The sequence below is a fragment of the Psittacula echo genome (genome assembly GCF_963264785.1).
Source record: "Psittacula echo genome assembly, chromosome: 2".
NCBI classification, from domain to species: domain Eukaryota; kingdom Metazoa; phylum Chordata; class Aves; order Psittaciformes; family Psittacidae; genus Psittacula; species Psittacula echo.
The window spans coordinates 50,048,673-50,075,429 of record NC_137737.1 but is presented as its reverse complement, the minus strand read 5'-3'; the positions used below and the strand labels follow the sequence as shown (position 1 = coordinate 50,075,429).

The following is a 26,757-nucleotide window of genomic DNA, read 5'->3' as shown; positions in this document are numbered from 1 at the left end:
TGCATGCCCATTTCTTCATATCATAAAGTATCTTTTCCATGAGTCCTTATCTTATGTCATTTCACACTTACGCCTATTCTGCTTTCTCTTTAAACACTGTAGAATTCACTCTGATGAAGATGGTAAGTTCTCTCAAAATGATTTTCAGCTGGCACAGATTGAAATGCAAGCCCAAGCATAATGTGCACTCTTGAAATCCTGTGTAATCTAATAATGCCCTATTTTTTCTGACTAAAATGTTAAAAATAAAGCAAGTGTATCTGAAATGTATTAATTTGCACTGTGACTGTTTTCAGGAATGGGCATATAACCAGAGTATATTATGCCCAAAGTAAATTAAAGAATCATCACAGTGAACAGGAATTTTATTTTGCTACTTCAGTAATTCTAATGAGAGCCACATAAGAAAAGCCCCAAGAAGCATTCTCAAATGGTATTCTTTTGCAGATACTTCATGTTCAATATATATTTCAGTAGGCTACCAATTAAAGGAAGATATACACAGACATAGCTATTTTTATGGCTACAATAATATCGGATTCTCAAATGCATGACTGTCTACACACAAAATCAAATTCGCAATTCACTGAAGTATAATTAGATTTTTTGCTTCCCCCCCCAGCTCATAAACAAGAGAGATGTTAAAGAAAGAACAACATACAAATAAAAGCAACTGCTCATTTAATTGGAGGCAGATAAATTCTGAAGGCAACAAATTTTAATGGCTTTGGCATCTGTTTAACATTTCTCCTACAGCACAATTTCTTTTCATTAAAACAGAATTCTTGCCCATCTGTAGCTAGCAGTGAAGAATAATGGCTACATGCACTGCACAATGCTGAACTGATCTATAATTCATGCTTCAAAGTTTACTTACTATAATAGAAATTAAAATTGGTATTCGTATAACCCACCAGGGACCACCATGCTCATTTGTATCCCAGCAACTATAAAAAAGAAAGAGGGAAAATGATGTTGACATTAATATCATCTGGCAAGCAAGACCTGTAAGGAGAATTTCTTATATACAAGTCAAAACACGCTAAAATAATGCTTGTTCTATCCTAGAATTTGGCATTCAATCTTTCTCTGTTTTTATTTCCCTGGCTTTAATATGTGTATTCTAATTAGCTAAAACATCAGGCACCCTAGACTGTACCATTAAAAATCATGGAGTACACTGGCCTTTAGGGAAACCAAACTCTGTTTCACTTTGTGTAGGGACACTTTTCCAAAAAGCACTTAATACCAGCCTCTGGCTAGTAGGAAGATCTAAATCAACTGACACATAGATACAATTGAAATGACATAATTCCTGGTGGGATATTTAGGTTAAAGATAGCTGGAGCTGGTTTAGAAAAATGAGAGACTGAACCTGAAACTTCATCTGAAAAATGGAAAATTTAATTTTCACTGTGGGCTCAGCACTTTTCATCCAAATACTCTCAGAATAAGTGCTTTGAAAGATTAATCTTAAGCAAGTGCAATATCTTTCAGAGTTCCTCTAACCGTGATCATACTGACAAAGGAAAAAGGAGTTAGTCTTCAGTTTACATGATAAAGGTCTTTCAAAGAAAACTTAGAAATTATATAGGATATGACCATTCACTTTAATTACAGAGTCAATCGAAAAACATTAGTCAAGTTGAAAAAAGGAGTGTGAAAATTATTTGTCCCACCAGCTAGGAATGCTCTCCCATGCCTCAGGGCCAGCAGGAGCAGGAAGTCTCTTCTTCCTGCAAAATTCTCATCTCAGTTCCCCTTCCCATGCCAGAAGCCATGCCTAACTCTAGTTAGTCATGGTTTTACCTGACTATGTCCATCTGACACGTTTACATCACACTGCTTCACTTCTGAGAATGTAGTTTAGATATACACTAAGTTATCCAGATAACTTAATAAGAATGCCCAGCAACTTGCTGCACTGTATTACAGCATGGAACCCAAGGACCCCACTGCCATTTTAAGTATTATTATGACTTCCAAAGCAGATAGCTTTAAATGTGGGCCTCAAGGGGCAACATCAGTCATAACCTATCTCTTCCCTCTCCTGCCCCTAGAGTTTTTCAAATAAACAGCAAGCATAAGCAAAATGCTGAAGAGCTCCTAAACACCCATCCCTTTATTGCCATTTCTGTGCTCGTTCCCTTCAGAACAGCAAACTACCTTTGAGTAAACACCACCATATCCAAGGCAAGGGTTGTATTGGTGCAGTTGGAGGCTTTCAGCTTTCTTTATCCCGCAACTTACCCAGTGTCCTCTAAAATAATCCGTGTCACTGTCCACGTAATAATGAATATGGTAGGAATTCCTGGAAAATTCCAATGAGGTTTAGAGGAGGATCACAAAAATGTAAGTCCACAAAACCAACAAACCAAACAAAAAAACCCCAAAACCAGTTCAGCCTACTAGTAACCAATTATTCCCCAAATATACATCACACAGTAAACAGTTTAGTGAATGGAAGGAGAAGCCCATCTGATGCTACGTGATGTAAGCAATGTATTACAAAGACTGCAGGTTTCTTTCTTACAAAAATGCAGCCATAATGACTAATACACAAAGAACATGCCTTTCTTAGGCATCTTTCAAGCTGTCAGAATGACCTACAGAGAGGTAGATACAAGTTATACGTTCCAAACATACTTCCAAGGACTATGACATAAACCCCAAGCATAAATCATTTCATAAGGAACAATTTCCATACACTAGTTTATTCCCATTTCCCAGCAATACTTAAATGTTTTTATGACCACCTACTACTGGAAACTTTAAAGTGCTCCATATAAATTTCATTTCTCTTTCTGGAAATGAAAGGAATACATGTATTTAAAACCACTTGGACAATATTACTGGGCTTTTCAAAAAGGCAAATGTCATAGCATAGCCTGTGGCTGTGCAGCTAAACTTTCTACTTCCTCCCAAAGTAGGACAGCCTGAGTGGTATGTTTTGAAGTGGCAGTCCTTGCACCATCCTATATCCTGAACAAGCCCTAATCATCGTGCTGCTTGCCAGAGGTCAGAGCTATGCCAAGGGGCAAGGTGGTAGTTACACTTCTGCAGTTTTGTGCCCACTCTCTCCCACAGTACAATGGCTGTAACCTATGGTGGAACTGAACTGAGTAACTAATGAGTCTGATGAGTCATCCATCAGAAACGGTGTGATTACCTTGGAATGAAATACTGAACTGACTAACACGTTCATATAGAGAAAAGAATCCAGTTGGAAGATAGTTCAGTTCTTACCCCATCCAATCAGCAGGTAGATTGTGAAATGCCTGTTGGGGGAGAATATCAGCACAAGGAGGATGTGAAGGTAAAGTCCTTCAACTAAGAGCCAGTAAAAGTTTGCCATAACACCATACTGAAAAAACACCAAAATAGCCTTGCAGCCCACCTGCAATAAGAAAATAGGGATCAAAGTTGTTGCAGGTAAGATGCTGTGTTATTCTGTTATATAGCCTATAGATCTTAACTCGGCATATAATACTAGTAACCCAAGTCCAGTAGAAATATTTTTCCTCAGTCAAGCAAATTGAGAATTGTAAATGTGACTGTATTTATAAAAAACCAAAGAATAATAAAAAATATTTAGATGGCTCTTATATCAAATTCACTCAAAAATTTTGAAAACTTCATAGCATAAATATTGTAAAAGGTGGCAGTTATCAATAAATGCAATAGTTAATGAATGGCTATTATATTAAATGATCATCTGCTAAGTGGCTAATATATTAAAATACCAGCTGGCTTCCTAACATAGTAAAACTTAACAAAGAAACTGCTTTATGAATTTTTCAAGGCTAAATGGGAAATTGAGTGAAAAATATAACTTCATGTGATGAATACTCTATGTAGATTTAAAAGAAAAAGTTGAATGGACTTCAAATAATTATGTTTTCCCTTTAGAAAATGCTTTAATGTTTCATAATTAACAAAACACATAAGCACGTATCAGAAAATGAGGTCCCAATATACTTATAGTCTGTGTGCTGCTCTTCAGACTTAATTTTCAGATGTCTGTGCTGATGATGTTCCACAGTGCTGGCTGCTGTTACTTTGTACTTTCCAGCAGGACTCTGAGGTGTGAGAATTGAACATAATGTTTCTGCTGAGACTAAGCTGAGAAATGTGATGATACCGTGAATGTAACACACTAAGCAATACGGACTAAATAAAACTTGTAGTTTCTGCCTGCTTTACTCCTTTCCCCATTTTAAATCTCCTTAATGCCTCCACTGTTTCCATTAAAATTCCAAGTATGCCAAATACCTAAGTAGGTAACTTACTCTTTTAGTGATTGATTCCTCTTTTGAAATATAGGTGTCTATTATAAAGTGAGATGCCCTCGAACATGCCAGTCACCAGCTGCTAAGCCGAAAGAATAGATCTCCTTGAGATACTTCTTTGTATCCATCAGCCTCTTCTGGCGTCTCAGATATCTCAGTGCATCTAAAGTTATATACATGCCTGTATTTATGCCTGTGTAGATGCCTATATCGTGAACTAAGTAAGAGCCCAAAGGCTTTGATTAATTTTAGCTGTGTAATTTTAGCTGCCTACAAAAGTAACTAGCCAACCTGCTTCTGATCAGTTTATGAAGAGAGACAGGCATGTCCAGAGAAAGCCTTAAAGCAGATGAGATAAACTGTTCAGTGAGAAAGACATAAACCCAGAGAAACAGTCATCTCAGTCTGTAAGATTAATTTTACCTCTGGATTCTGTATCCATTGAAGGGATATCCATTGCAGACCGGTAATGGGCCAGAATATTTAACAAGGAGAAAATTAAACATTTCAAGATGCAAACTGAAATTTGCTTTTATGCTTAGGATTACTTACCACCAGATTAGGAGCCAAAGTCTAAAATTCTTGTAATCTCCTTTAAATTCTAATACTCCTCTGTATTACATTCTCGATTTACATACCAGAACCGCACATCAAAATGTTTTCCTTTTTGAGAGTCCATTGGCTAATCTTTCATGGACCTAAGAACTTTTGATTACCCTTGGCAGTCTGCCTACCAACTACTTTGCCTTCCTTGGGTCTACTAACTCAGAGCTTATTTGTCCTCATTAGAAATATCCCAGACTACAAATTCATACATACAGCTTGGCAGTCACTGCTAAGAACTTTATACTTTGAGACAATGTGGTTTCATTGATAAAGAAATATCTACCTTCCATGTTTTTCTCACAAGCTTAAACTGCAGTAAATTAAATTCAGAAGGTATTCAGCAATATTTGTAAGATTCTTCACAGCACTTTTCACCGACACAATGGAGGCAGAAAATGCAGAATACCATACAGGTATCAGTCTTTTAACAGCAAGGCTTAAGATTTTTCTAAACCCTGTGCATGAAAATGCAGTAAACAGATTGCCAAGAATGCAGATGACAACACTTCTGTCATAGCCAGAAAGTATAGACAAGTTAATAAAGACAACTCCTACAAATATTTAATTCCCTGACTCATTTTGCTTCCTCCATTAACACCTGTCCAATTCCTTGACCCCTGACAGAGCTGCTGCAACATTTCCAGACAAAACTGCCTTTAACCATTTCCAGTTGATGGTACTCCTGTTTGTCTTAAACTCTCCCAGCTGATAAATACAGTGGCCATCTTTATTCTGAGCTGTAACTGGTAATGATTTGTTTTGGCAGATGACGTGCTGTCCCTTCATGGACTTGCATGTTTGCAAGTAACTTCTCTTACTTGTGTTTCAGCCTTCCTTCTCCGGCTACTTCTAACAGACCATTTTGCTAGTCATATTCTCTACAGAATTGTCTACACTGTCAGATTAGTATTCCTAAACATTTAAAAGGAACAGGCAGAAAAAAATCAGTGACACAACAGTATTGTACCAGGTAGCAAATGAGGTTTATTACCCATGAGGTTTGATCCTCTGGACAGTGGGCTGTGTTGGAGCTGGAATAGAGAATATCATCCTTGACTAAAACAGAGATTGCTCTCAGAATGAAAGAGAGGAACAGGTTCAGATGGATGTAGTTCCGAGTGCAATGAAGTTTTCTAAGAAGAGATTTAAAAACCAGCATTTTAGATTTTGAGTCAGAAAGCTCTTGAACAGACTTCTGTTACTCTCTAGTCATTTCTTAGTAATGTGAACCCTTTCCTCTGTCATATTGACAGTGCTGCCTTGCTATTTTCTTTTATCACCATTCTCATCATTATTGTGGGCTGTCCAAAATACACAAATAAAGTATCTCTTACTCCTTTCATCAGACCAAAAGATCCCAGTGGTATTTCTCACACACTTCAAATATGCTGACAATAAATATAGATTATTATATCCTTCTGTGTGTGCACTCATCCTAGTTTTTCTCTTGCAAACAAAACTTTGGTTATCCTGGATATATTTCAGACATGCTCTCACTTGTATTTGCTGGTTTGATGTTTAATTTAACTCCTGCATTTTGGTACATAATGATTTTTCATCCTATGATGTGAGAGTATGTAGGAACAGTTAAAAATGCATTCAAAACATTAGATCGCCTATCCTTTCTATCCAGTGAGATGTAAAACCTCTCTTCTTTAGTCCAGCAGCTGTGTGAAAGCCTGACAAACAAGTGACAAATCAGACATTCCAAGTAAGTGCTCAGGGGAAGCAGGCCATAAATAGAGGGCTTTTCACTTAAAAGTCATTCCCTTCAAGATCTTCCCATTTAACAGAATTTTATCTTTATTTATTTATTTATATATTTTTTAATAGCAAATCCCCAGAAGCCGAACTTCTAAGAGGTTTTTTTGGTCAATAGCAGCACCTTGAACTGCACCTGGAAAAAAGCCAGAAGCCAGGGCAATTTAGCAAGAGCAGGCAATGGAAGAGTGAAGATGCAATAGGATGTTATGGTGGTGTGCACTGGCAGCTTCCAAGTACTCTTTGCATTTTGATTTCTACCAAAGAACACTAAAAAATCCATTCTAAAACTATTAAAGCAAGGATACAGGGAGTGTAGGGAAATAAATAACAGATCCATCTTGCTAACCCCCAGCTTGGCAAAGGACATAATACCAGACTGAACTTAAAGCAGTTGTCAAAAATCCAGTTATTTCTATGGCTATGCGTGTCCTTTGCTGAAACAGGTTCTGTGAAAAACTGAAATACTACTATTATGTTGGACTGCAGCATATGCTCCTATGGAATTCAGAAATACATGTACGCTGCAAATGGGAGGAATATGTTTTTCTTGAGTAACTAATTTAGATGATTAGTTCTTCATCCAGTTAAATAGCTGAAATAATAAATGTGGGATATATACACAAGGCTGTCAAACCAACATTTTGGAGGTAGTGGGCAAAAAAGTATTTTTACTTGGCATATGTGTGATGATTCAGAATAACAAAGAAATGCTGTTCTTTAACAATAAAACAAAAGCTATCATGCTTATTGCTTTGATATGACTACCTCATGATACATAACTACCATGTGAAGAACATTTACAAACAGTTGATGCACATGAGAGCACATCTTACTGAACTGATGGAGATTCAGATCGTTCTACTTGGTAAGAAACATGTCTCAGAGAAACTGACATTTGTTTGGAAGGTTTTGTTACACAGGAGTAACCTTGAAGGTAGTAAAATCTACCGTAAGACCCAGAATGTCAGTGTTATATAGAAATATGCTGTTCTGCAATTTATTTTCACTCTGAGTTGGAACGAATTAACCTCTTTAAAATACCTGAAAAATACCATTTATTTTCAATAATTTTTATTCCCGCTTTTCTAAAACTTTATATTAAAACTTAGACATTCAAAATGAAGAAATAGAACCTTGCACTCTAAGAAGAGTAAAGCAGCTTCTTTTGGCTAAATCAAAACAGCTAGCTTTGCTGTTTATAAATTAAGTTTGCAGAAGGAAGAACGTGCCTGAAAAATTGGCAACCTCCAACACGAAAATATTGTGCTGGAAAGTTACCAATTAGCTCTAATTATAATAAGTAAATAGAGTATTATGTGGGGAGGCACCATAGTAACTTGAAAAATGCTGTCAGCTTAGTCTGGCAAGGTATTTATAGATATTCACATTTTAAGTTTTTGATTTGAGGTTAAAAGATTAGACAGATATAAACTGCTTTCCTTTTACAATGCTTCTAAATGTGTCCTTTACAGATATTAATAATAAGAACCCACATGATGTTTCTATGAATATTAAAATCAAGGCCAATTCTTCGGAAGAAATGGGAAGCAGAATGTTGCAACTGCACGGAAAGCTTCAGAAACAACTCTTCTTTCCACATGGTTGTGTCTTTCATGTGCTTATAACTGATATTGTGAACAACTGCAAAGACCTGAGGCTGTACCTGTTCTGTACATAAACAATATCTCATGGACTGCAGAAGTTACGTTGTAGTACTTAAAGAAGAATTTCCACTTCTTTGTCATAAACACATTACCTACAATTAATTAAACTCACATTACTACATGTTTTCTTTCATTAAAAAACCTGCATATATTCAGTGCAGGAAAGTGTAAAACCGACGCTTTTCCTAAATATCTGAGCAATCAGGCAAAGTTAGAACTGTCTTATTGCTGTTTGTATTTACGCATGAAAACACATACCTGAAAAGGCAAAGAATTATACTTCCTGTTGTAAGCGCAATCAGAGATACGCTGTGTCCAAGGGTATAAATTGCCTTCACCCTTACATAGAAGTTGACCTGCACAGAAAAATATATATGCAGAAACCACTTAATGGTATGTAAAATTGACTGTAAAATGATGTAATTTTCCACTAACTAGCTCCGAAGGCTAAATAAATAGCATTATTTTCACTTTTTGCTCTACAGTAAAGGATGAGAATGTTTTATCTTCATTCCAAAATATTACAGCAATGCAACATCTCAAGCCAATTGACCTCAGTAAAGAATTCAGTCTCAGTAACTCAAAACTTAGGCACACAAGCTGGTACAATTTCAGCTGATTATCCCATGTCAATGAGTCACAGAAAGCATCGAATTTATCAACTTCCATAAACATAATGAAACTGGGAAAAATGAGCCACAGTTTGAAGGAATGTATTATCTCTGAAAGACAGAATCTCTCTCAGTCCTTCTGCCACAGGGTACTTTCTAATGCATTTATACATAAGTTTAATTTTAAAGGCAGGCTTAAGTATCCTTAATTTCCTAATATAAATGTTCAAATACTTTATTAAATGGTGACTCAAACAACCTTCTTTAGCAAAGTTATATGCTAAAACTTGGAAAGGAAATTTTTTAACAGAGGAAAAGCAGACTGAAGTGCACAGCCCACTGATTAACTGCAACTCTCTGTACATTTACCAGCTATATATTACATTAAATCCTCATGAAAAATAATGCTAAATATTATCAGAATTAAGCTGCTTCTTCATTTATGCCTACAAAAACATCATTAGACTGACATTATTTTCCAGTCAAGGTAGGCAAAATATTAAAACTGTGAATTTTTTTACTATGCTATGAAATTAAAGCTTTTAATAGCAGTGTAGAATGTGCTATGGATAACAGATAGAATTGTAATTCTTAGTGCACATGGTTATATCACTCACCTTCTAGAACAGCGTTTGTAAAAAGTATCAAGGAAGCAATACTTAAACTAAGATTGTAAAAGGAAAAGCAAATCACTTCATATATTTATTTTCATAGCATTTAAAAGGCCAAGCATAGAGGTAACTTTAGTAATCCTGATTCATGATAAAATTAGCTGGACATTCACTTAGCAAATATCATATGGACTTAATGAAGTTTCCAGCACCATTAGAATGAACATAAGAAAGTTCCTCACTTAAAATCCTGAAAAAATATTGCATTTTTTTTAAAAAATTGGTGTCCCTGGCTGCTTAAAATGTTAAAACCTGAAGTGTTACTTTACTTCTCTCAATAAAGAGTCACCTAGATATCTGCAGAGCTTCACCGCATTTCTAGGGACTCTCTGTGGGCATAAATTGTAGGCTCTATTTCAGCTAGTGTTGTGTGTCTACACTGCAAATATAAATACGTAAGGCAGTGCAGGGTCTCTCCATAGGACCTTCTAGGAAGCACATCTTGTATCTACGTAAGCAGTCAACATGGACTGCATTGGATATATTTCTACAGACAGTAAATAGGCCCTACAGTGACTAATTCAAGTGTAGCTACCCTAAGTGTACAAATACTTGCACTTAGACAGATGCCCCCCAAAGATCCTGGCTTTCCATATGAATCCTGTGTTCACTAAATAGGACTTTAAGCAGTCCAATATTTCTTGAATAATGTTTCTAAAATTGTTTCCAAATACAATTTTCTTTTTTTGCCCCCCCCCCCCCCCTTTTTTTTTCCTCCCAAATTTGATGTAATTGCACACAAAATCAGTTCTGGAGAATTGTCCTTCAATTCCCTGCTAGAAAGGCAAAATTATACTCCCTAGTTCAGTTCACTTTTGGGCAGCTCTAAAACCTGTGCCTAAAGACAAGCACTGCAGACTATCCCTACACTGCTTTAATATGGTTTCTGTTATAGCAAAAGTAACATCAGCCTGTCTTCAGGCAATTTGCTGGTAAGAGAGTGATAAGCAGTACCTCAGCAGCAATTACAACAGCCCATGGGACCAAGAAACCACAAATACATTGGGTACCCTCTTCCATTTATTCAACCTGACCTGCTCTGCAAAATTATGGATAAAGGATGCTTCGATAAATGGCTAAACAATTTGGCAGTCTCAGCTCCCCATCAACAGCATTCTGGAAAAAAAGGAATTCTATTTCCTGACCTTGTCCACATCAGGAGTTGCAAATACACTGTAAAGCTTACCAGTCATGCATAGCAGTTCCACAATATGTTTTATTTGTTACCATCTCCTTGGCATTTGCAGACCCCTCTTCTGTCGAGTACATTTCTACTGAGTGTACAAATAGAAGCTTGAATGGCCTCTAAATCAAAAATTCTTAACATGCACCACGTAAATATTGTAAATTTAAGGGAGATAAATGTCATTTACAAAAGAAATCATAATGGCAATAAATCTGTGCTGTTTAAATACAGAGTGGAAGACTTCTTGCTCACTTTCATGGAAAAGAAATGATTTGCAGAGATACACTTTTAATAGTAACTATGATGTTGAACATCATATTCCTGCAAAGCAGAAACATGGGTCTGCCCAGGTATCCTAAAGCAATGCACGCAACACCTGGGAAGAGTGCACACAGGGACAACTTTATACCCTTCCAATCTTCTTATCCTGGGAATAGTATACCAAGTTGCTTAACAAATCCCACCATGTTAAAGTAACCACTGGCCTCCTGTCATTTGTATTTTTTAATAGCTTTCAAAAGCAAGGCACTTAAGATAGGACTTCTGGTGTAACTTGTGTCCTGGCCCTTCATAGTGCCCAGTAGAAATGATTTCTTCCCTCCTATTCAACTTCCTTATTTATTGTGCTAGAAATCACAAAGCAGCTGTAAAGTCTCTTTCTGCTATTGAGCACCCAAAGTGTGCTATGAGTCGATTTTAAGATCTGCTCAGAAGACAGTCCTAGGTTTGCCTAAGGAGCAGATGTAACTTGGAAGAAGTGAGATTGATACATGCCAACTAACACATCTGCTGTTAAATAGATAACTAAACTGACCCAAGTATATACTTTTCTGTATATACTACAGAAAAGTGTTCAGATTTAGGATTAGTTCCTTCTGGCTAGGCATTAATCTTACTCCTGTAATCTCCCTGCTTCATTAAAAAACTCTCTTGTGCTGACTCTCTCACTGCTGACTCTGGGGTTAGGCCTTTGCCCTGGTTTTGGCTTCAATAGAGTTGATTTCCTTCACAGCAGCTTGTGTAGGGTGCTGGTCTGGATTTGTGATTAAAACAGTGTTGATAACAGACTGATGATTCAGCTACTGCTGAGCAGTGCTTACACAAGTCCGCTTCTTCTCCTCACCCCACCCCAACAGTGAGGAGGCTGGGGAAGCACAAGAAGTTGATAGGGGACATAGCCAGGACAGCAGATCCCAACAGACTAAAGGAATATCCCACACCGTATGACATCGTGCTCAGCAATAAAAGCTGGGGGAAGGAAGAGGAAAGGGACATTTGAAATTATGGTGTTTGTCTTGCCAAGCCACTATTATGTGTGACAGAGTCCTGCTTTCCTGGAGATGGCTAAACACCGTCTTGCCAATGTGAAGCAGTGAATTAATGCCTTGTTTTGTTTTGCTTGTGCATGCAGTTTTGGCTTTACCTATTAAACTGTCTTTATCTAAACCCAGGAGTTTTCTCACTTTTACCCTTCTGATGCTCTCCCCCATTCTACTGTGGGGAATTGAGTGATTGGCTGCCTGGGGCTGAGCTGCCTGTCAGGGTTAACACACAACAGCCTTGAGCTCCTTTGTTTTTGCAAAGAACTCTGCACACATATGATACACAGAAATTATTAGGAAGGTGACAGTACTAGAAATACTGTTCTTTTGATGGAGGGATCCTAAAAGTATTTGAATTGAAAAAAACCCCAACATTTAGCTTACAATAAAGATATCAGTAATTTTGATTATAGAATTCTGTTGCTAGTGACTACTTATCCTGGATTTACACGAAGCATCGAAGATTCCAGCAACTATAAGAAGTAATTTCAACTTGCACATTTCCTTTCAACAACAGAAAAGAAGTTATTCTTGAACATGTTTGACATTTCTGAGAGCTTGTTGCTCAAGTCCTCAGCTTTTACCTGACACTGAATATAACATTTGTTTCTCAAAAATGAGTCATAACATCCTTCACTATTAATTCAACCAAAGGGTTTCTGTATCTACTGCAGAGAGTGGATTTTAAAGACTATACTATGAGTGTATGTCTTTATGGTTCTGAGTGACTAATCCAGGCTGTAGAACACACACAAACACAAACATACTACACATGTTGTGAATGTAAACAACTGGAAAGAATTTTATGTGTCTGACTTTATGTATAGACATGACTGAGACCCAAGAAATCTGTTCCAGCACCTGTCTGATGTTACACTTACTCTTACACAGCCGAGTAAGTGCCCACCAGATAAGAAAACCTGATGCGTAAGGTGAAAGGATTCACATTCAGCCTTTACTCTGAATGGGTAAGAACAAATCTCTTCAGGTCATTTCTTCTTATGCAATTATCTACAATTCAACAAGTTTGCCGCTTATAAAACAGTCACTACTTGTGTTATAATATAATTCTCATCTATTTATTGTATTTTTATGATGTTAATAATCCTTTAAAAGGCTCAAGCATACCAGATCTAAAGAGATATAGTATATTCTCATTAATTTTTGTCTTGCCTTGAAAACTTTTGGTTAGAAAATATATAAATTGTCTGGTGCCAAGTATATCATATTTATATTTATGTTTAGTCTGCACTGCCTTTGCTCAGTTTTTCCCTATTTTTGCCCATCTTCATTTCAGAATGAATCACGCTGCTCCTGCATCTTTTCATCCTCTCATTTCTGTCTTAGACACAGCACCTATTATATGAGCAGATATCAAGAACACAGTAACAACTGATTTGCAGACCTAATGATACACAGTCACTACAGTCTTTATATGGCATGCACTATGATGTTTATAGAAATGATTCTGGACCAGAGTCATTACTGGAAAATCGCAGTCAGACCAATGTTCCCATGGGAAAGCTTTGATTCTGCTTATATGTTCTGTGTTGTTTCATGTCAAGAACAATTTGAACTCAATATATTTTTTACTTCCCCTCTTCTTGGAATCCATTACACTGAGTAACAACACTGAAATTTATCTGGTTTATGTAACTCAATTGAGTATTTTTTCCATTTTTTGTGGAATTACTTTTTTTGAGATCTCTATAAAGTTGATTTTAGGATAAGCAATTTTGCCCTCCTGTAGATATTTTCCATGTGCAGGATTACAGAGTTCCTGTTTAGTTAAAATAAAGTGCATGAATACAATTAAGTTAGAATAAAGTGCAGGACAGTACAGTACATTAAAGAAACAGATGCACTAAGAGCCACTGAAATCTGCACCATTCTCACAATAGATAGGGGCTTTAATATGTAAATACAGCTCTGTATGCATTCAGATGATGTATATTTTCAAAGTCAGTTAGAAAATAACATAATTCAAGTAAACATAAGTTAAATAAAATTAAATACTATGTTTGTCAATTCAGCTTACTTCAAAACCACACAGTAAAACTGATTGAAGTTTTTGGGTAGCCAGAGTTTGAGCCTTAGTGAATTTTTAATGCATTGCTTCTGTTGCAATTTATATTTATTCAAAGGGAGACACTGGTCAAAAGGAGTTGTCACTCTTACCAGATCTAAAATGAGCACAGAATACGCCATGAGTACAGCTCCGATTCTTGCTGCTGTGAACTCCAGACACTACTTTTGTTCAAAACACCGTGTGCTTTTCTCTTAAAGCATATCTTGCAGAAGACAATACTGCAAAAGGACTTGATAGTACTTCAAAGAAATCCAAGATGTCTATTTCAAATTTCAGCATTGGGTTGTTTGAAACAAGCCCAATGAAAAAGTTTGACTTGTTTATTTTTTTTGAATTGTTTTTTACCATTCCATACCCTCTTGAAAAATCTGTCTAGATTTTATTTCAAAAATATGCCACTGACTGAATCTTTTGAAACCGGACCTGTCTTATTTGTATCTGATTTCAGAATTCTTAATGAAGGAAAAAAAGTAAACCCCCACATGAACTTTCTAACGAAGCATCAGTTGCCCAGACATAGTGCTGTAACTGGCTCTAATTTAGCCTCTAGCTATGTGCTCTGAGCTTGACAATAGCTGTCAGGCAGGCTGCAAGCGAAATGATTCCCGTCACTTTGTCCCTCTAGGGAGAATAGAAGAGGTTGTCTTCCAACAGAAAAACCACATTATTTAAGATAATGTTTCTGGCATTCTGTACACACACATGACCCCTACAACAAACAGTCTGACTAAAATCAAACCAAGAATCCTGTGCACTTTTAGTCCAGCACAATAGCTGTCAGTGTCAGCAGGACTGAATCTGTCTGCTTCGCCAAACGAGTGAACATGAAATAGCTATATGGAGGTGTAAGTCAGGATTGCAGCTAACCAGCCAAAGTACTTTGACGTTACCTTAACACTGAACGTAGAGTCAATTTGTTCAAAGTAGTAGCAAATAAGAAATAATTATGCAGTTGAAATTATTTTATCATACGACACAGATTTTTAATTATTTTCTATTCTGCACTTGATATTGTGGCTAAAGAACATACTCCCTTCTTTCAGACCGCTTTACTGGCATAGTATTATAATAATTAGATATCTTAAGTGTTTTAAAATTTTCTACTGATCAAAAATTAACCCTGCTTCTCAAACTATTGCAAAGCTAAGTAAACACTATTACATTTTGAATCCATTACACCAAAATTATATAAATTTAGGTATTATGATTTTCAAAAACAAGAAAAAAAATCAGTCTCTTAGCAGCAAGCACTTTATGAGACTCAGAATCAAAGAGGATGCAATCATACTGCTATGTAATTTTCCTGTATGAACCTAAGACATAGAAGTTGCTCAATTTGCCTGTCAGACCTCTGTAACTCCTAGTGATTCTACAAAACAGTTGGGAAATGGTGTTCTGAACTTATATGTTTATTTAATATACATGACCCCCCTAAAGACGAATAATTAAATTCTGAATCGTGTTGTGGTAGTTGAAAACCAGGAAATTATGTTAGATTAATACTGACTTTGCTACAGCTATTAAATATTTGTCACTATTTTTTATTTTACATGGTACCATTTAGAAACAAACTCTTTATATTGTATTGCTGCAAGAGAAACAGGCAAACCAATACCAAATCTGATAGCACATAAAAATCAATGTTGTTTATGTAAGATTGTCATATCTTATTTCTTACTTACTATTCTCTGTGAACTGTAATTTGTCAGGCCTCAATAAAGCTTTAGCTTTAACTTCTGGACTTAATTAAAATATTCAAGATTGGCAGGAACAAAATGAGAGCAAAGAAGGTATGGATTGAGCAAAACAGAACAACAGAATAAATACCAAAACCCCTTTAGATTTTTTAACCGCACTCAAAGCTGACTCAAGTCATTCATATGAAATGACATGAGACATTCTGCAAGTCTGACAAACCTTGCAACACTAGTGGGAACAGCTGGTCTCTGCAAAATATCCACATGATTATCTGAGCAATACTGATTCCAAAACTGAAATCCAACTATTCACTTTGAAAGTTTTGAGGAAAACATTCACATTTCAACCACTGAACTAAACCCTGTCGGTGGTCAGGCACAGCAGACATCAACAGCTTACGATTTTCAGAGCAATTTTATAGAAACTTTTACAGACTTCTTTCCGGACTATAAAGATGCTGCTTCTTTTTCTATGGCTACATAATGTTAACAGGTTTTTAAAGGGCACAGAAAAACACACACAAAAATAAACAGGATTAGTACAAGTTTGTGTACGTAGTGTGATCTTCAATACAATTCTTAAGCACGCTTGTGTTTTGTTTTCTCAGGACAGACAGCTTTTTCTGCTAATGTTTCCTTTAAAGTTAGTTTCATGTTATTTTTACCAAGTTCAGGAGACAGAAGTCTTCTGTTTATTTACATAACAGACATAGCACAGAAGCTTCCCGGGCAAAGTTGACAGGTACCCTGTGGATCTTTCAACCTCAGCCTTGGTTTGGAAGGACCTCTAGGGGTGAAAGGGTAAGTCAGTGCTGAAAGACAAAACGCTCTGAAGAAAGTTTAGACAGGGTGCACTTCTTTGTCCAAAGGACTTTTGCTATTGACCAGAAGCCACCCTTAACATAAAAGAAAAACTCATACCTCTTTATTAATTTAACCAGAAATATAACTGATCACTACTCAAGTATTTAAGATCATTATCATCCTAAGTGACAGGCATATCCTAGGATATTCCTGTAATAGAATCACAGAATAGCCAGGGTTGGAAAGGACCTTAAGATCATCAAGTTCCAACCCCCCTTCCATGGGCAGGGACACCCCACACTAAACCATGCCACTCAAGGCTCTGTCCAACCTGGCCTTGAACACCACCAGGGATGGAGCATTCACAACTTCCGTGGGCAACGCATTCCAGTGCCTCACCACCCTTACAGTAAATGCTGTATGTAAGAGAGTAGTATTCACAGATATTACTCTACAACTATATTAAAATTCATGATCTTACATTTTCATGATACATGTGTGTCCTGGGTTCAGCAGCAGCAGTTACTTTTTCTCCTTTTTAGTAGCTGGTGTAGCGCTGTGGTTTTGACTTTCGGCCTGGGAATAATACTGATAAAGCCGATGTTTTCAGTTGCTGGTCAGAATGTTTACCCTGACCAAGGACTTTGTGAGTCTCATGCTCTGCCAGGGAGGAGGGGAAGCCAGGAGGAAGCAGGGACAGGACACCTGACCCAAACTAGCCAAAGAGGTATTCCATAGCACAGCATGTCATGCCCGGGGATGTAGCTGGGAGTTACCCAGAAGGGCAGGCTCTCTGCTCTGTCGGGCTCGTTTTCGGTGAGTGGTATCGTATTCTCTTCCCTTGTTATTTCCTTTATCATTATTATTATTGTTGGTAGCAGTAGGGGTTTGTGTTATACCTTAGTTATTGGACTGTTCTTATCTCAACCCGTGGGAGTTACATTCTTTCCATTCTCCTCCCCATCCCTCCGGAGGTGGGGGCAGGGGGAGTAGAAACTGCGTGGCTGGCTTGCTGACTGGCTTAAACCACGACAATGTGTCAGAGCACACTCCATAATATCCAAATATTCATTCTAGAAGAATTTATCAGAAAACCTTAAACTGTACAAACAATGTAAATTCAGAACTGGGACTAGCAAATGAGTTCAGTGCTTTAGAAACACTGAAAGGAGTAAATGCAAATAGAACTGGAATAAAGAACCCTAGTTCTTTCCTTTTGCAAAATTAATAGCACAGTAGACATTTCTAAAATCATGTAGTACTTAGACTAAATATAAACTGAGATAAAGAGATGGATTACATATCGAGGACAATTCACTTTTTTATGAGCCACTTCTACACATTTTTGAATAGTGTAGAGAAAAATAGAATTTATTAAAAATACATATAATAAAATTGGTATTCCTCATGGTATTTAATAATCTTTATACAAGTAATTAATTATAGCCCTTTTCTGCCATGTTTCTCCTTCAATTCAGCCTAATCCTAAACATCACCCAAAACCATGTGACTAGTGTTTCCTTAAGTATCTCTTAATAACAGTAGCATCATTAATTTTAATTATGTCAGTAAGAATATCTTCGTATTCAAAGTTCCCTAGCCCCAGTGGGAGAGATGACAACTTTCTAAATGCACAAACCTTCAAAGCTGCCTGTGTAAGCGTGCACCAGCATATGTGCATCGGTGAATGTGAGCATTCTCACTGCATGCTGGCATTCTGCAGTATCTTTGGACAGTCTGCAATTAATAAATAGAATTCCCACTGTGGTCTGTAACAGAGAATACCAGCTTATATTCAGGCCTAGTCCTTCTCATTTGAAGTCAATGGAAGATGATTTTGTATTTATGTTAAGGAATACTGGTCTCTTAATCATATCTCACAGAAAAAGTAATGAAAAATGCAGAAAGTAATGTCAATAGATATAGCATGACTTACAGGCACGCAGAAAAGGCATTGGTAGATGGCTGCCCTGCACTACATTTTGTTGAGAGGAAAGGATTCAATTTAGACTCAATACAAACAATCCATTAGTCTAGTGCAATGATCCACTTCACAGACAGTAGTAATGAATCTGTTTTCTAAAGCTAGCTACAGACATTCAGGACAGTGCTTTTGTCAGTCCTGACCTCACTACCTTGACTCCACTTGTCTTGGGTAAGGCATTTGTACTGCATAGTGGGTAGCACACCTGGGATGTTGTCTCTGAAGAGTAAGTGCTTCAGGAAACCAGCCAAACAGGGGGATACTTCTTCCATAGATGATGCTTCTACTTATGCACAAGCTGCAAGAGTGTCACCACGTTTAAAAGTCCTGAGGATCTTTCTCTCCATGATTTTGTCTTTGTATAACCCTATGCATTCAAATCACATAGCCTGTAACTTCTATACATTGGGGTTTCTGTGTGATCTAATAAATCTTGGACCAATTCATGCTAAAATTAGACAACACTGTATTAACTGATCCTATCATTATTTTAAGTAAAGTGGACACATTTCAGTCCTTAACATTCCCCAGGCAACTTCCCATATATAAATAATGTTGACAGAGAGCTTAATACTCTCTGAAGACAGGTGGGACACATCTCTAGCTTGTTCAGTCTAGATAGAAGATGTCGAATTACATCAAGGAAAGGTTGCAGTGAGGCCTGGGTTGGGTTAACACACCTTGATGTGTGATTCTAGCATATCGACTCAAGCTAGATGTTTTGCCATTGTGCTGCCATGAGCTCAACAGAAGCATAAAGAAAAGGACAATCATTTGAATAACTGAGATGTACCTGAAACCTTATGTTGAAGGTTAGCAGTAGCTACTTCACTTATAGGAAAGACACTGGAAATAAATAAATGTTTAGATTTGATGTGGTAACAACATAAAGATAGGTTGTTCAGACACTATCATACTTGTCAAATTGGTCCCCTATAAATGCAGGCAGGAGCACAAAAGAATACTAACAGAAGACCTAACCTAAAACAAATCATTCAGTTTAAGGTGGTGTATGAGGAACTTATAGCTGATTTCAAATGCTAAGCAAATTGTTTCTTTATATAGAACCTGCTAATATACCACTTGACATGGAATAAAAATTGGATGTTTTAACTCTGAGGAAAATCAGTGCAAGCTGTGGAAGCAGACAAGTTCTTTCAGCAGAAAAATAATAGATTACATGCTTATGGTATTTTTAAATAAACTTTCTCAATTCAGTGCATTTTCTGCATAAAAATTCGGTACCTATTAATAAATTGCTCATTCAGTATTTGCTCACCAATCTCTATAATTTAGACCTTTTCTAGAACATTCAAAACTGCACCAACAGATGCATATCTGGAGAGATATATATGTCTGTGTGCATGCATATATAAAAATAAATATAAAACATGTATAGAAATAAGTCTCCTTTGAAGTAAAGACACAAGTCCATATCCTAAAAGACAGCAAAAACCCCCAGCAATAAATACCTAACTGGATCTATAACGGAAACTTTTTCAGCAGCGAAGACGCAGGCACCAAACTGACACCACAGTTTCTACCTACTCCTTTAACATTTTTTTCTGCATGCAGAAGAAAACTTAAGAAGTATTTTGCCACCTTACCTAAAATACAATCACAATCTCCTCAGTTACTGTAACTTTGATCATCTGCAAAGCATATTGTTGCATGACGGTTTTGTGTCTATGTCAAATAAAAATGAATTACACTGATATATGTTGAGTAAAGATTTTTTGTTTTCAGGTGCTACCACTGAGCACTAAGGTCCAAAATCAAGAGAACATCTTTCTGTGTAACAGTTGGCTGACGCAGAACCTCAAATGCCTCCTGACATCTCACAACTGAATGATACTCGTATTTTTTATATTGTCTCCCATGAAGAGACACATTGAAACATATGCTTTCCTGTTTGCCTTTTCAGATTTTATTCTGATAATCGTTGTCTGTCCTTTAATAATGAAAAAAAGTCATATTTGCACAGGAACAGCTTATCTTCTGACAAGCCAGCACTTCTCTATCAACTTTCTGACTTGTCAACCTTAAGGTTAGAAAAAAACTATTGTCTTGTTCCACTGGAACAGTCAGGCAAAGAATATTCATTTAAGTAATGACACTGGTGATTGCTTGTAAACAAAATCTTACTCTGTTAGCTTCAGCAGGAAAATAACCAAGAAATAGGTAAAACGCGATGGAAAAAGGTACTTCCCTCAAAAAAAGAAAAAGATACAGTATCTCCAAAATGAACAAATTCATTTTTCCATTTATAGTGTATTTCAGATATCTTGATAGCTTTTTGAGCTACTTCTAATTGATGATGTAATTTAAAGTCCAATATGAATCTACAATAATTCCAATTACATAAATACATTTTACTTTACTTATAACTTAAACACATACTAGCACGTAAGTGGTGCCTGTATTATTAACAGATTAGTACAGTATTAGGATTTGTTATAACAATCTTCTAGAAAGAACACAAAGCAGATCATACTGTGCACAAGCCAAGGAACACTGCAGTATTAGAAATGCAGATGCATTATTGCAATTACAAACTGTTTATAGCCTTGATCTTCAAACAGTTACTGAATTCTACATTTCAAATTGTATCTTATATGGCATTTCCAATCCAAGCATAATCCAAGCATATGGCAACTGCTATCAAAATTTACTACAGATTTTCACTAATTCTGATAGAGGAAAATGGGAATTGTTTAGAAGCAGAGTATGTCTGATAGCTGTATTAAGCACCAGCACCTACATGAATAGAAAAAGTATTTTTCCTACCTTATAATCATCTTCATAGTCATTATATCCACAAGTACTCAAGATGTCAGGAAAAATATCTGACCACCCATTACTTGTACAATTTTTGCTAATATTTCCTGTAAAGCAAAATTTGAGAGTTTAAGTCAGTAATATTCAAAAGTCTCCTCATCAATGAAGCTTTAGACAACTTTACTTTGTCATTCTCCATTAACATCCTGTATTTCTGAGCAACCCTGCTAAAGCAAACCAGCCACTTTATTCATGTTCACTCATATTCATATTCATATTCATATTCATTCAACCACATTCACTCATATTATTTTGGCTTTTACTCGTGCTTGGAGCTCCTTTTGCATTAGAGAAAACCAAAAGTAATCCCAAGCTGTGATAGGAGGCTTCTGCTTGGTATAACACCTATTTCTGTTATGGCTGCAAAAGCATTAAATATTTTGCTGTTTTATCTAAAGTATTCAGGGGAAAGCCTTTCAGCTGACTCTATAAAGGGGACAATTTGTAGGTAGAGTAATTATATACAAAAGTAATTTAAGTGAGAGTTGTTCTAACCAACTTTGTAAGCTTTTCTGAGAAAGCAACACCAAATTATCTACTGAAGAGTGATAAAAGCTTTTTTATGTCATGATGATGAACTACTGCTACAGCAAACGTTGGTAGAGTTGGTAATGCACTTTAAAGGCCAAATTATGTGATAGCTAGAAGAACGAGGAAATAAATATTCATGTTCTTATTCTCTGAACCACTGAAACAATGTCCAAGGAACGTACAGGAGATGTGTAAGGATGGTTGGAAAGGAATTTTGAGCATCTATTGATTTCAGAAAGGATTTTTTGGTAGGAACTGAGAGAAGTTGACCCTATTCCCAGATGAAGTCACTCAGATGAGGTGGGGTAACCCATGATTCTGCTCCTTACTCTAATTAATACAAACTAATGTTCATACAATATGGAATAGTTTCCATTAGAGAAAGCTGAAGAGTCCCATGTCAGAATAAAGAACAGTCATTAAAATTATTATAATTTACACTTACAGCGTTAAATCTTATGCAACTTGCCCTTAACTTTCTTAGCGCAATTTCTATATCCGTGATACCTGAAATCTGTAATACCATATTGCTTTTGTTTGGAGTCTGTAACTGACTTAAAGATGCCTGGTTTTCACCACACAAGAACAATTTTATGTGTCACAGATCAGCTTTGGCCAAGAATAACCAAACGTGCTTCTATACACTCCAAACTAAAGCCTTTGTGAGTTTCATTTTGCTGATCGGTTACTGGAAATTCTTCTTTGTAAAAAGTCTTCAGTGGAAAGTTGTAAATACGCAATAAATGACTGACCAACTAATAACTAAATCTTTCTAGTTTATAACAAGGCCTTGACCTCAAACCACAGTGTCTCCTCAAACAACAGGACCACTTTTGCCATTTGGCATAGATATGGCATTTTTTACAGAAAATGTAACCTATTTATATACACTGAAGAATCTTCACTTTGAAAGTACTTCCAGATTCTCTGACTAGGCAGAGCAGAGGAGTAGGTTAACAGAACCACAAATTATGTTAAAGCCAGTTTCGCAAGAAAAACACACTATGTACCCAAGATGCTGAAGTATTTTCTACTGGAAGTACTATAAAGGCCTTCTAACTTAAAGACAGGCAATGTTCTATGGAAGACATTGCTTATTTCTACACCATTGTTTCATGCAAATAAGTATTTCAGATGGCAACCTCATTTTAAACCCACAACTTGACGCACATAAAAAAAAAAATTCACAGGATAACTTTCTGATACCCATATACTTACATCATCATGTGCAATACAGAATAAACATTACAGGACAACAGGACTGCTTTTACAGTAAAGAGTCATTTAATATAAAGTTATTATTATTGTATGGAGTGGGATGTTTAAACTATAACCTTGACCATCACAGAAGAAATTAAGAGCCAGCTCTCCAGAAGCTCTAAAGATGAGAAAACAGCTGCTTTTCTAAATTCCCAATTTAAATTAAGAAGTCCGTCAAAAAATTGATGATATTTAAAAGCCTACTTGTGATTTGGAATATGTCTATAAAAAATAAGGCAGTCTAGCTCATCTTAGCTCCTCTTAAAACCTTGAAAAACCTAAACATACATCCCACAAATTTGGCTAAACAAAGAATCAGATTTCTTGTTTAACAATATTGTTATAATTTCCTGCCGCAAGACCCAAGTGAATAAATTAATTATATATTCCTGAGTATAATCAAATTATAAAGGTTCTGAGATACTTATTCAGATCTTAATTGAAACAAGCAAGCAAGATGCTTCTTGTCTTCCTTCTCTGAAATTTTAGAAATACCAGATTTAAAAAATCCTCTTAATTGAACAAGTATCTCTAAAAAACTACTCCGTTAGTTCCACAAGCAAGAACTAAACAGGTAGCTATAAAAAAGGTGTATATGGAAATTTACAGCAAACTATAAAAAGGAAGTGATTTTTCAGTCTTGACGACACCATGGCCAAGTGAGACTGAGTTGTAAGCATTGTGAAGGTTTCAGAATTAATATTTATTGTCCTTTTTTAATAGGAAAATTAAAATGCTTTGAAAGATGCTATAAATTGTTAAATCAAATGTCCAAACTCCAGAAAGAGCGTACATGCTCTAACTTCCGGCAAATAGAAGTGGGTTGATTTAATTCAGATTTTAAAATGATGATTTTTTTAGTGTGCCTTGTCTCAGGATAACACCTTACTATCTTCTTCTGAGTCATTTGAATACTTTTATAGATTTCACAAGATCTAGTGAAGATTACACATACATTCCCCACTATAAACTATTTAGACTATCCATGGTAAACTAATCCAAGATTCACCAGCTCCAGGAATGAAAATCTTTGCTGATCTGTACATTGTTTTAGTTACTAATTTTTTACTGGAACAAGACTTAATCAACAGTTTTGAGAATAAAGGTATTTCAGTCATACCCCAAGTTAGCCTCTATGTTAAAAGTAATATTGTTAAAAAGCTCTCCACAGAGACCTCAAAGACAAAACTAAATCACTGTGATAATTTTTGCATCTTTCACCAGCTCTTCATGACAAAGGTTTCTCACCTGGGCAACAGAGATAAGATTTTTCCTGCTGCATTTTGAGATACCTCTGTGAAATGCCATGTGTGCCTCATCTATTTTTAAAACCCCACTAACAAGCCGAAGTGGAAAATTAAATGACAGTATGATGTATCGACAAGATGATGCAGAAGATTCTAGACTTGAAACAGTTAAATACTTCAGCAATCTGAGACACTAATGAGCTCTTTTCAGTTCCACTAAAAAAAGTAGAAAAAAAAGGTTTCTGTAATAATGACCTTAAATTGCAACAGTGATAATTTTTAGGTATTATGTATTAATATTAGTTCACTATTCTCATGAAGGCAAGGCAGAGCTCCCCTCCTAAGCACAGAAGGAACAAACTACATGTGACCTGCTGACAACTGTTAAAGAGGTCAGTCAGGCTCAGCTGCATTAATAATTAACACAAACAGGTCAAAAAGAGCAAGCAATGTCTTCAGCTTTGATGAGAGTCACTACATTAGAATACATATTTAGTATCTGATTCAAAAAACACCATACAGACTACAAAGACAATTATTTGGTCTTTTTGTGATGTATCATGAACAGCTCTATTAATAATCTGTTATTTTAATTCTTTAAAAACAAAATAAAAACATTAAACTGCTAATAAAACATTTTTAGCACAGTACGTCATAAAATATCAAAGAGAAGCCAGCAAAAAAAAAGCCACCTTAAAATAAAATACCTGGCTTGCCAGAAAAAAGGCTAAATACTTTTGGGCAAGGGACAGTGACAGTCTCTCCAATCTTTGCAGGACGCCAACAGGTGATGTTATCCCAAACTCCAACACATCCTGAAACAAAACCAGCAGTAATAGGCTTAAAAACACAGTATTGTCTGTATCACCCTTATAACCCTTATCACTACTGTATCTACCTTATAAAGACTTGGTGGAAGCTTTGGATGAGTAGTTCAAGAAAGATTAGACTTGTTAAAGAAAGGTGCAGAGATGGTATTTTCCTTGAAAATGTTAAGGGAATCATAAAGGAGTCTGGTGATTAACAAGCTTATTTTTAGGTGAGTTAACATATTGTTTGCAAAATATTGCATTAAAACTGTCATTTCCATGGGAATAAAATGCAAAAAATGTAAAAACCCCAACTTCTGAGTATTAATATGGATTATTAAAAATTCCAAAATGTTGAGAATCTCCTAGTCATAGTGCAAATGATTTTTTTTATCTGCAGTAATAGGTAGATAGAACATCACAAGGAAATATTTCAGAATTTCATTGGACTCGGCATCACGAATACAAGAGGAGCACATCATGACCCTAACCATTCTATGCTCCTATGATTCTATGACTGGAAAATTTTTGGAACGGGCCTGGACTTCAAAAATCATGTCTCCTAAACTAAATAACTGAGATTTGAACAAAGAATTATGTACATTGATTTCAGGAAGGGGAGGGGGAGTAATAAACTTTCATAGGCATGTTTCACAGTGGTACTAATAACAGGGTTTATAATATTTCTATCTTCAAATCAAGCAACTGACAAAAATTTAACTTTGTAATTAATGCTAAAGAGAGAAACAAAGCTTTATCCTACCAGTATTATTTCCGTAAGATTATAGAAAGTATAAGGGAAAGTTTGTTCCTTTCAGTAGGGAACATCAAATCTGGATTAGGAACTTCTCATATTCGTATATAAAACTATTCTTCAGAATATTTATATTATTAGCAATTCACTATTTATTTACTCTATGCTAGGGAGGTCATGCCCAAAATCAAACCACCTGAGTTAAATGAAGCTGGGAAAGGAATATTTTAAAGTTCTGTATTTGTCTTAAACCATATTAGTGATATTAAACTTGGACAGCTTTTGTTTACATAAAGTGTCTAGCATCCTACTTTCAAAGTTTAAGTTACTTTCAAAGTACACGTAAACTAGGAAAAACACAAGGATGTATTACAGGACCAGCAACTGTATTTGCCCCGGGAGTATGTCCAGGCTGCAGCATGAGGAGAGTCAGTGTCATAACATTCCCATAGGCCTTGCTTTCCTTTGGAAGACATCTACGTGTAATAGCTGGGAGGCAGCCTCTGCGCTGTACAAAAAGTAGGGTTTGGAGATTAAAACAGAAGAGTAGACGAGGACTATGGGGTAAATTCTGCATTCGACAACCAGTTCCACAGAGCCCTCTTTATACAGTCTAGACTCTGTTATTTGT

The 26,757-nt window shown here is 36.2% G+C and overlaps 1 protein-coding gene across 1 annotated transcript in view; it reads right to left on the bottom strand.

Moving 5' to 3' along the window:
- Positions 1-26,757, bottom strand: part of VIPR2 (vasoactive intestinal peptide receptor 2) — a gene marked incomplete at both ends in the record, with an annotated part of 47,646 nt that overhangs the window by 6,987 nt on the left and 13,902 nt on the right. The window contains 7 exons of the mRNA XM_080611129.1: positions 878-947; positions 2,251-2,311; positions 3,247-3,397; positions 5,887-6,028; positions 8,582-8,679; positions 21,475-21,572; positions 25,271-25,378. Coding sequence (XP_080467255.1) covers positions 878-947; positions 2,251-2,311; positions 3,247-3,397; positions 5,887-6,028; positions 8,582-8,679; positions 21,475-21,572; positions 25,271-25,378 — 728 coding nt within the window. The remainder of the gene's footprint in view (positions 1-877; positions 948-2,250; positions 2,312-3,246; positions 3,398-5,886; positions 6,029-8,581; positions 8,680-21,474; positions 21,573-25,270; positions 25,379-26,757) is intronic.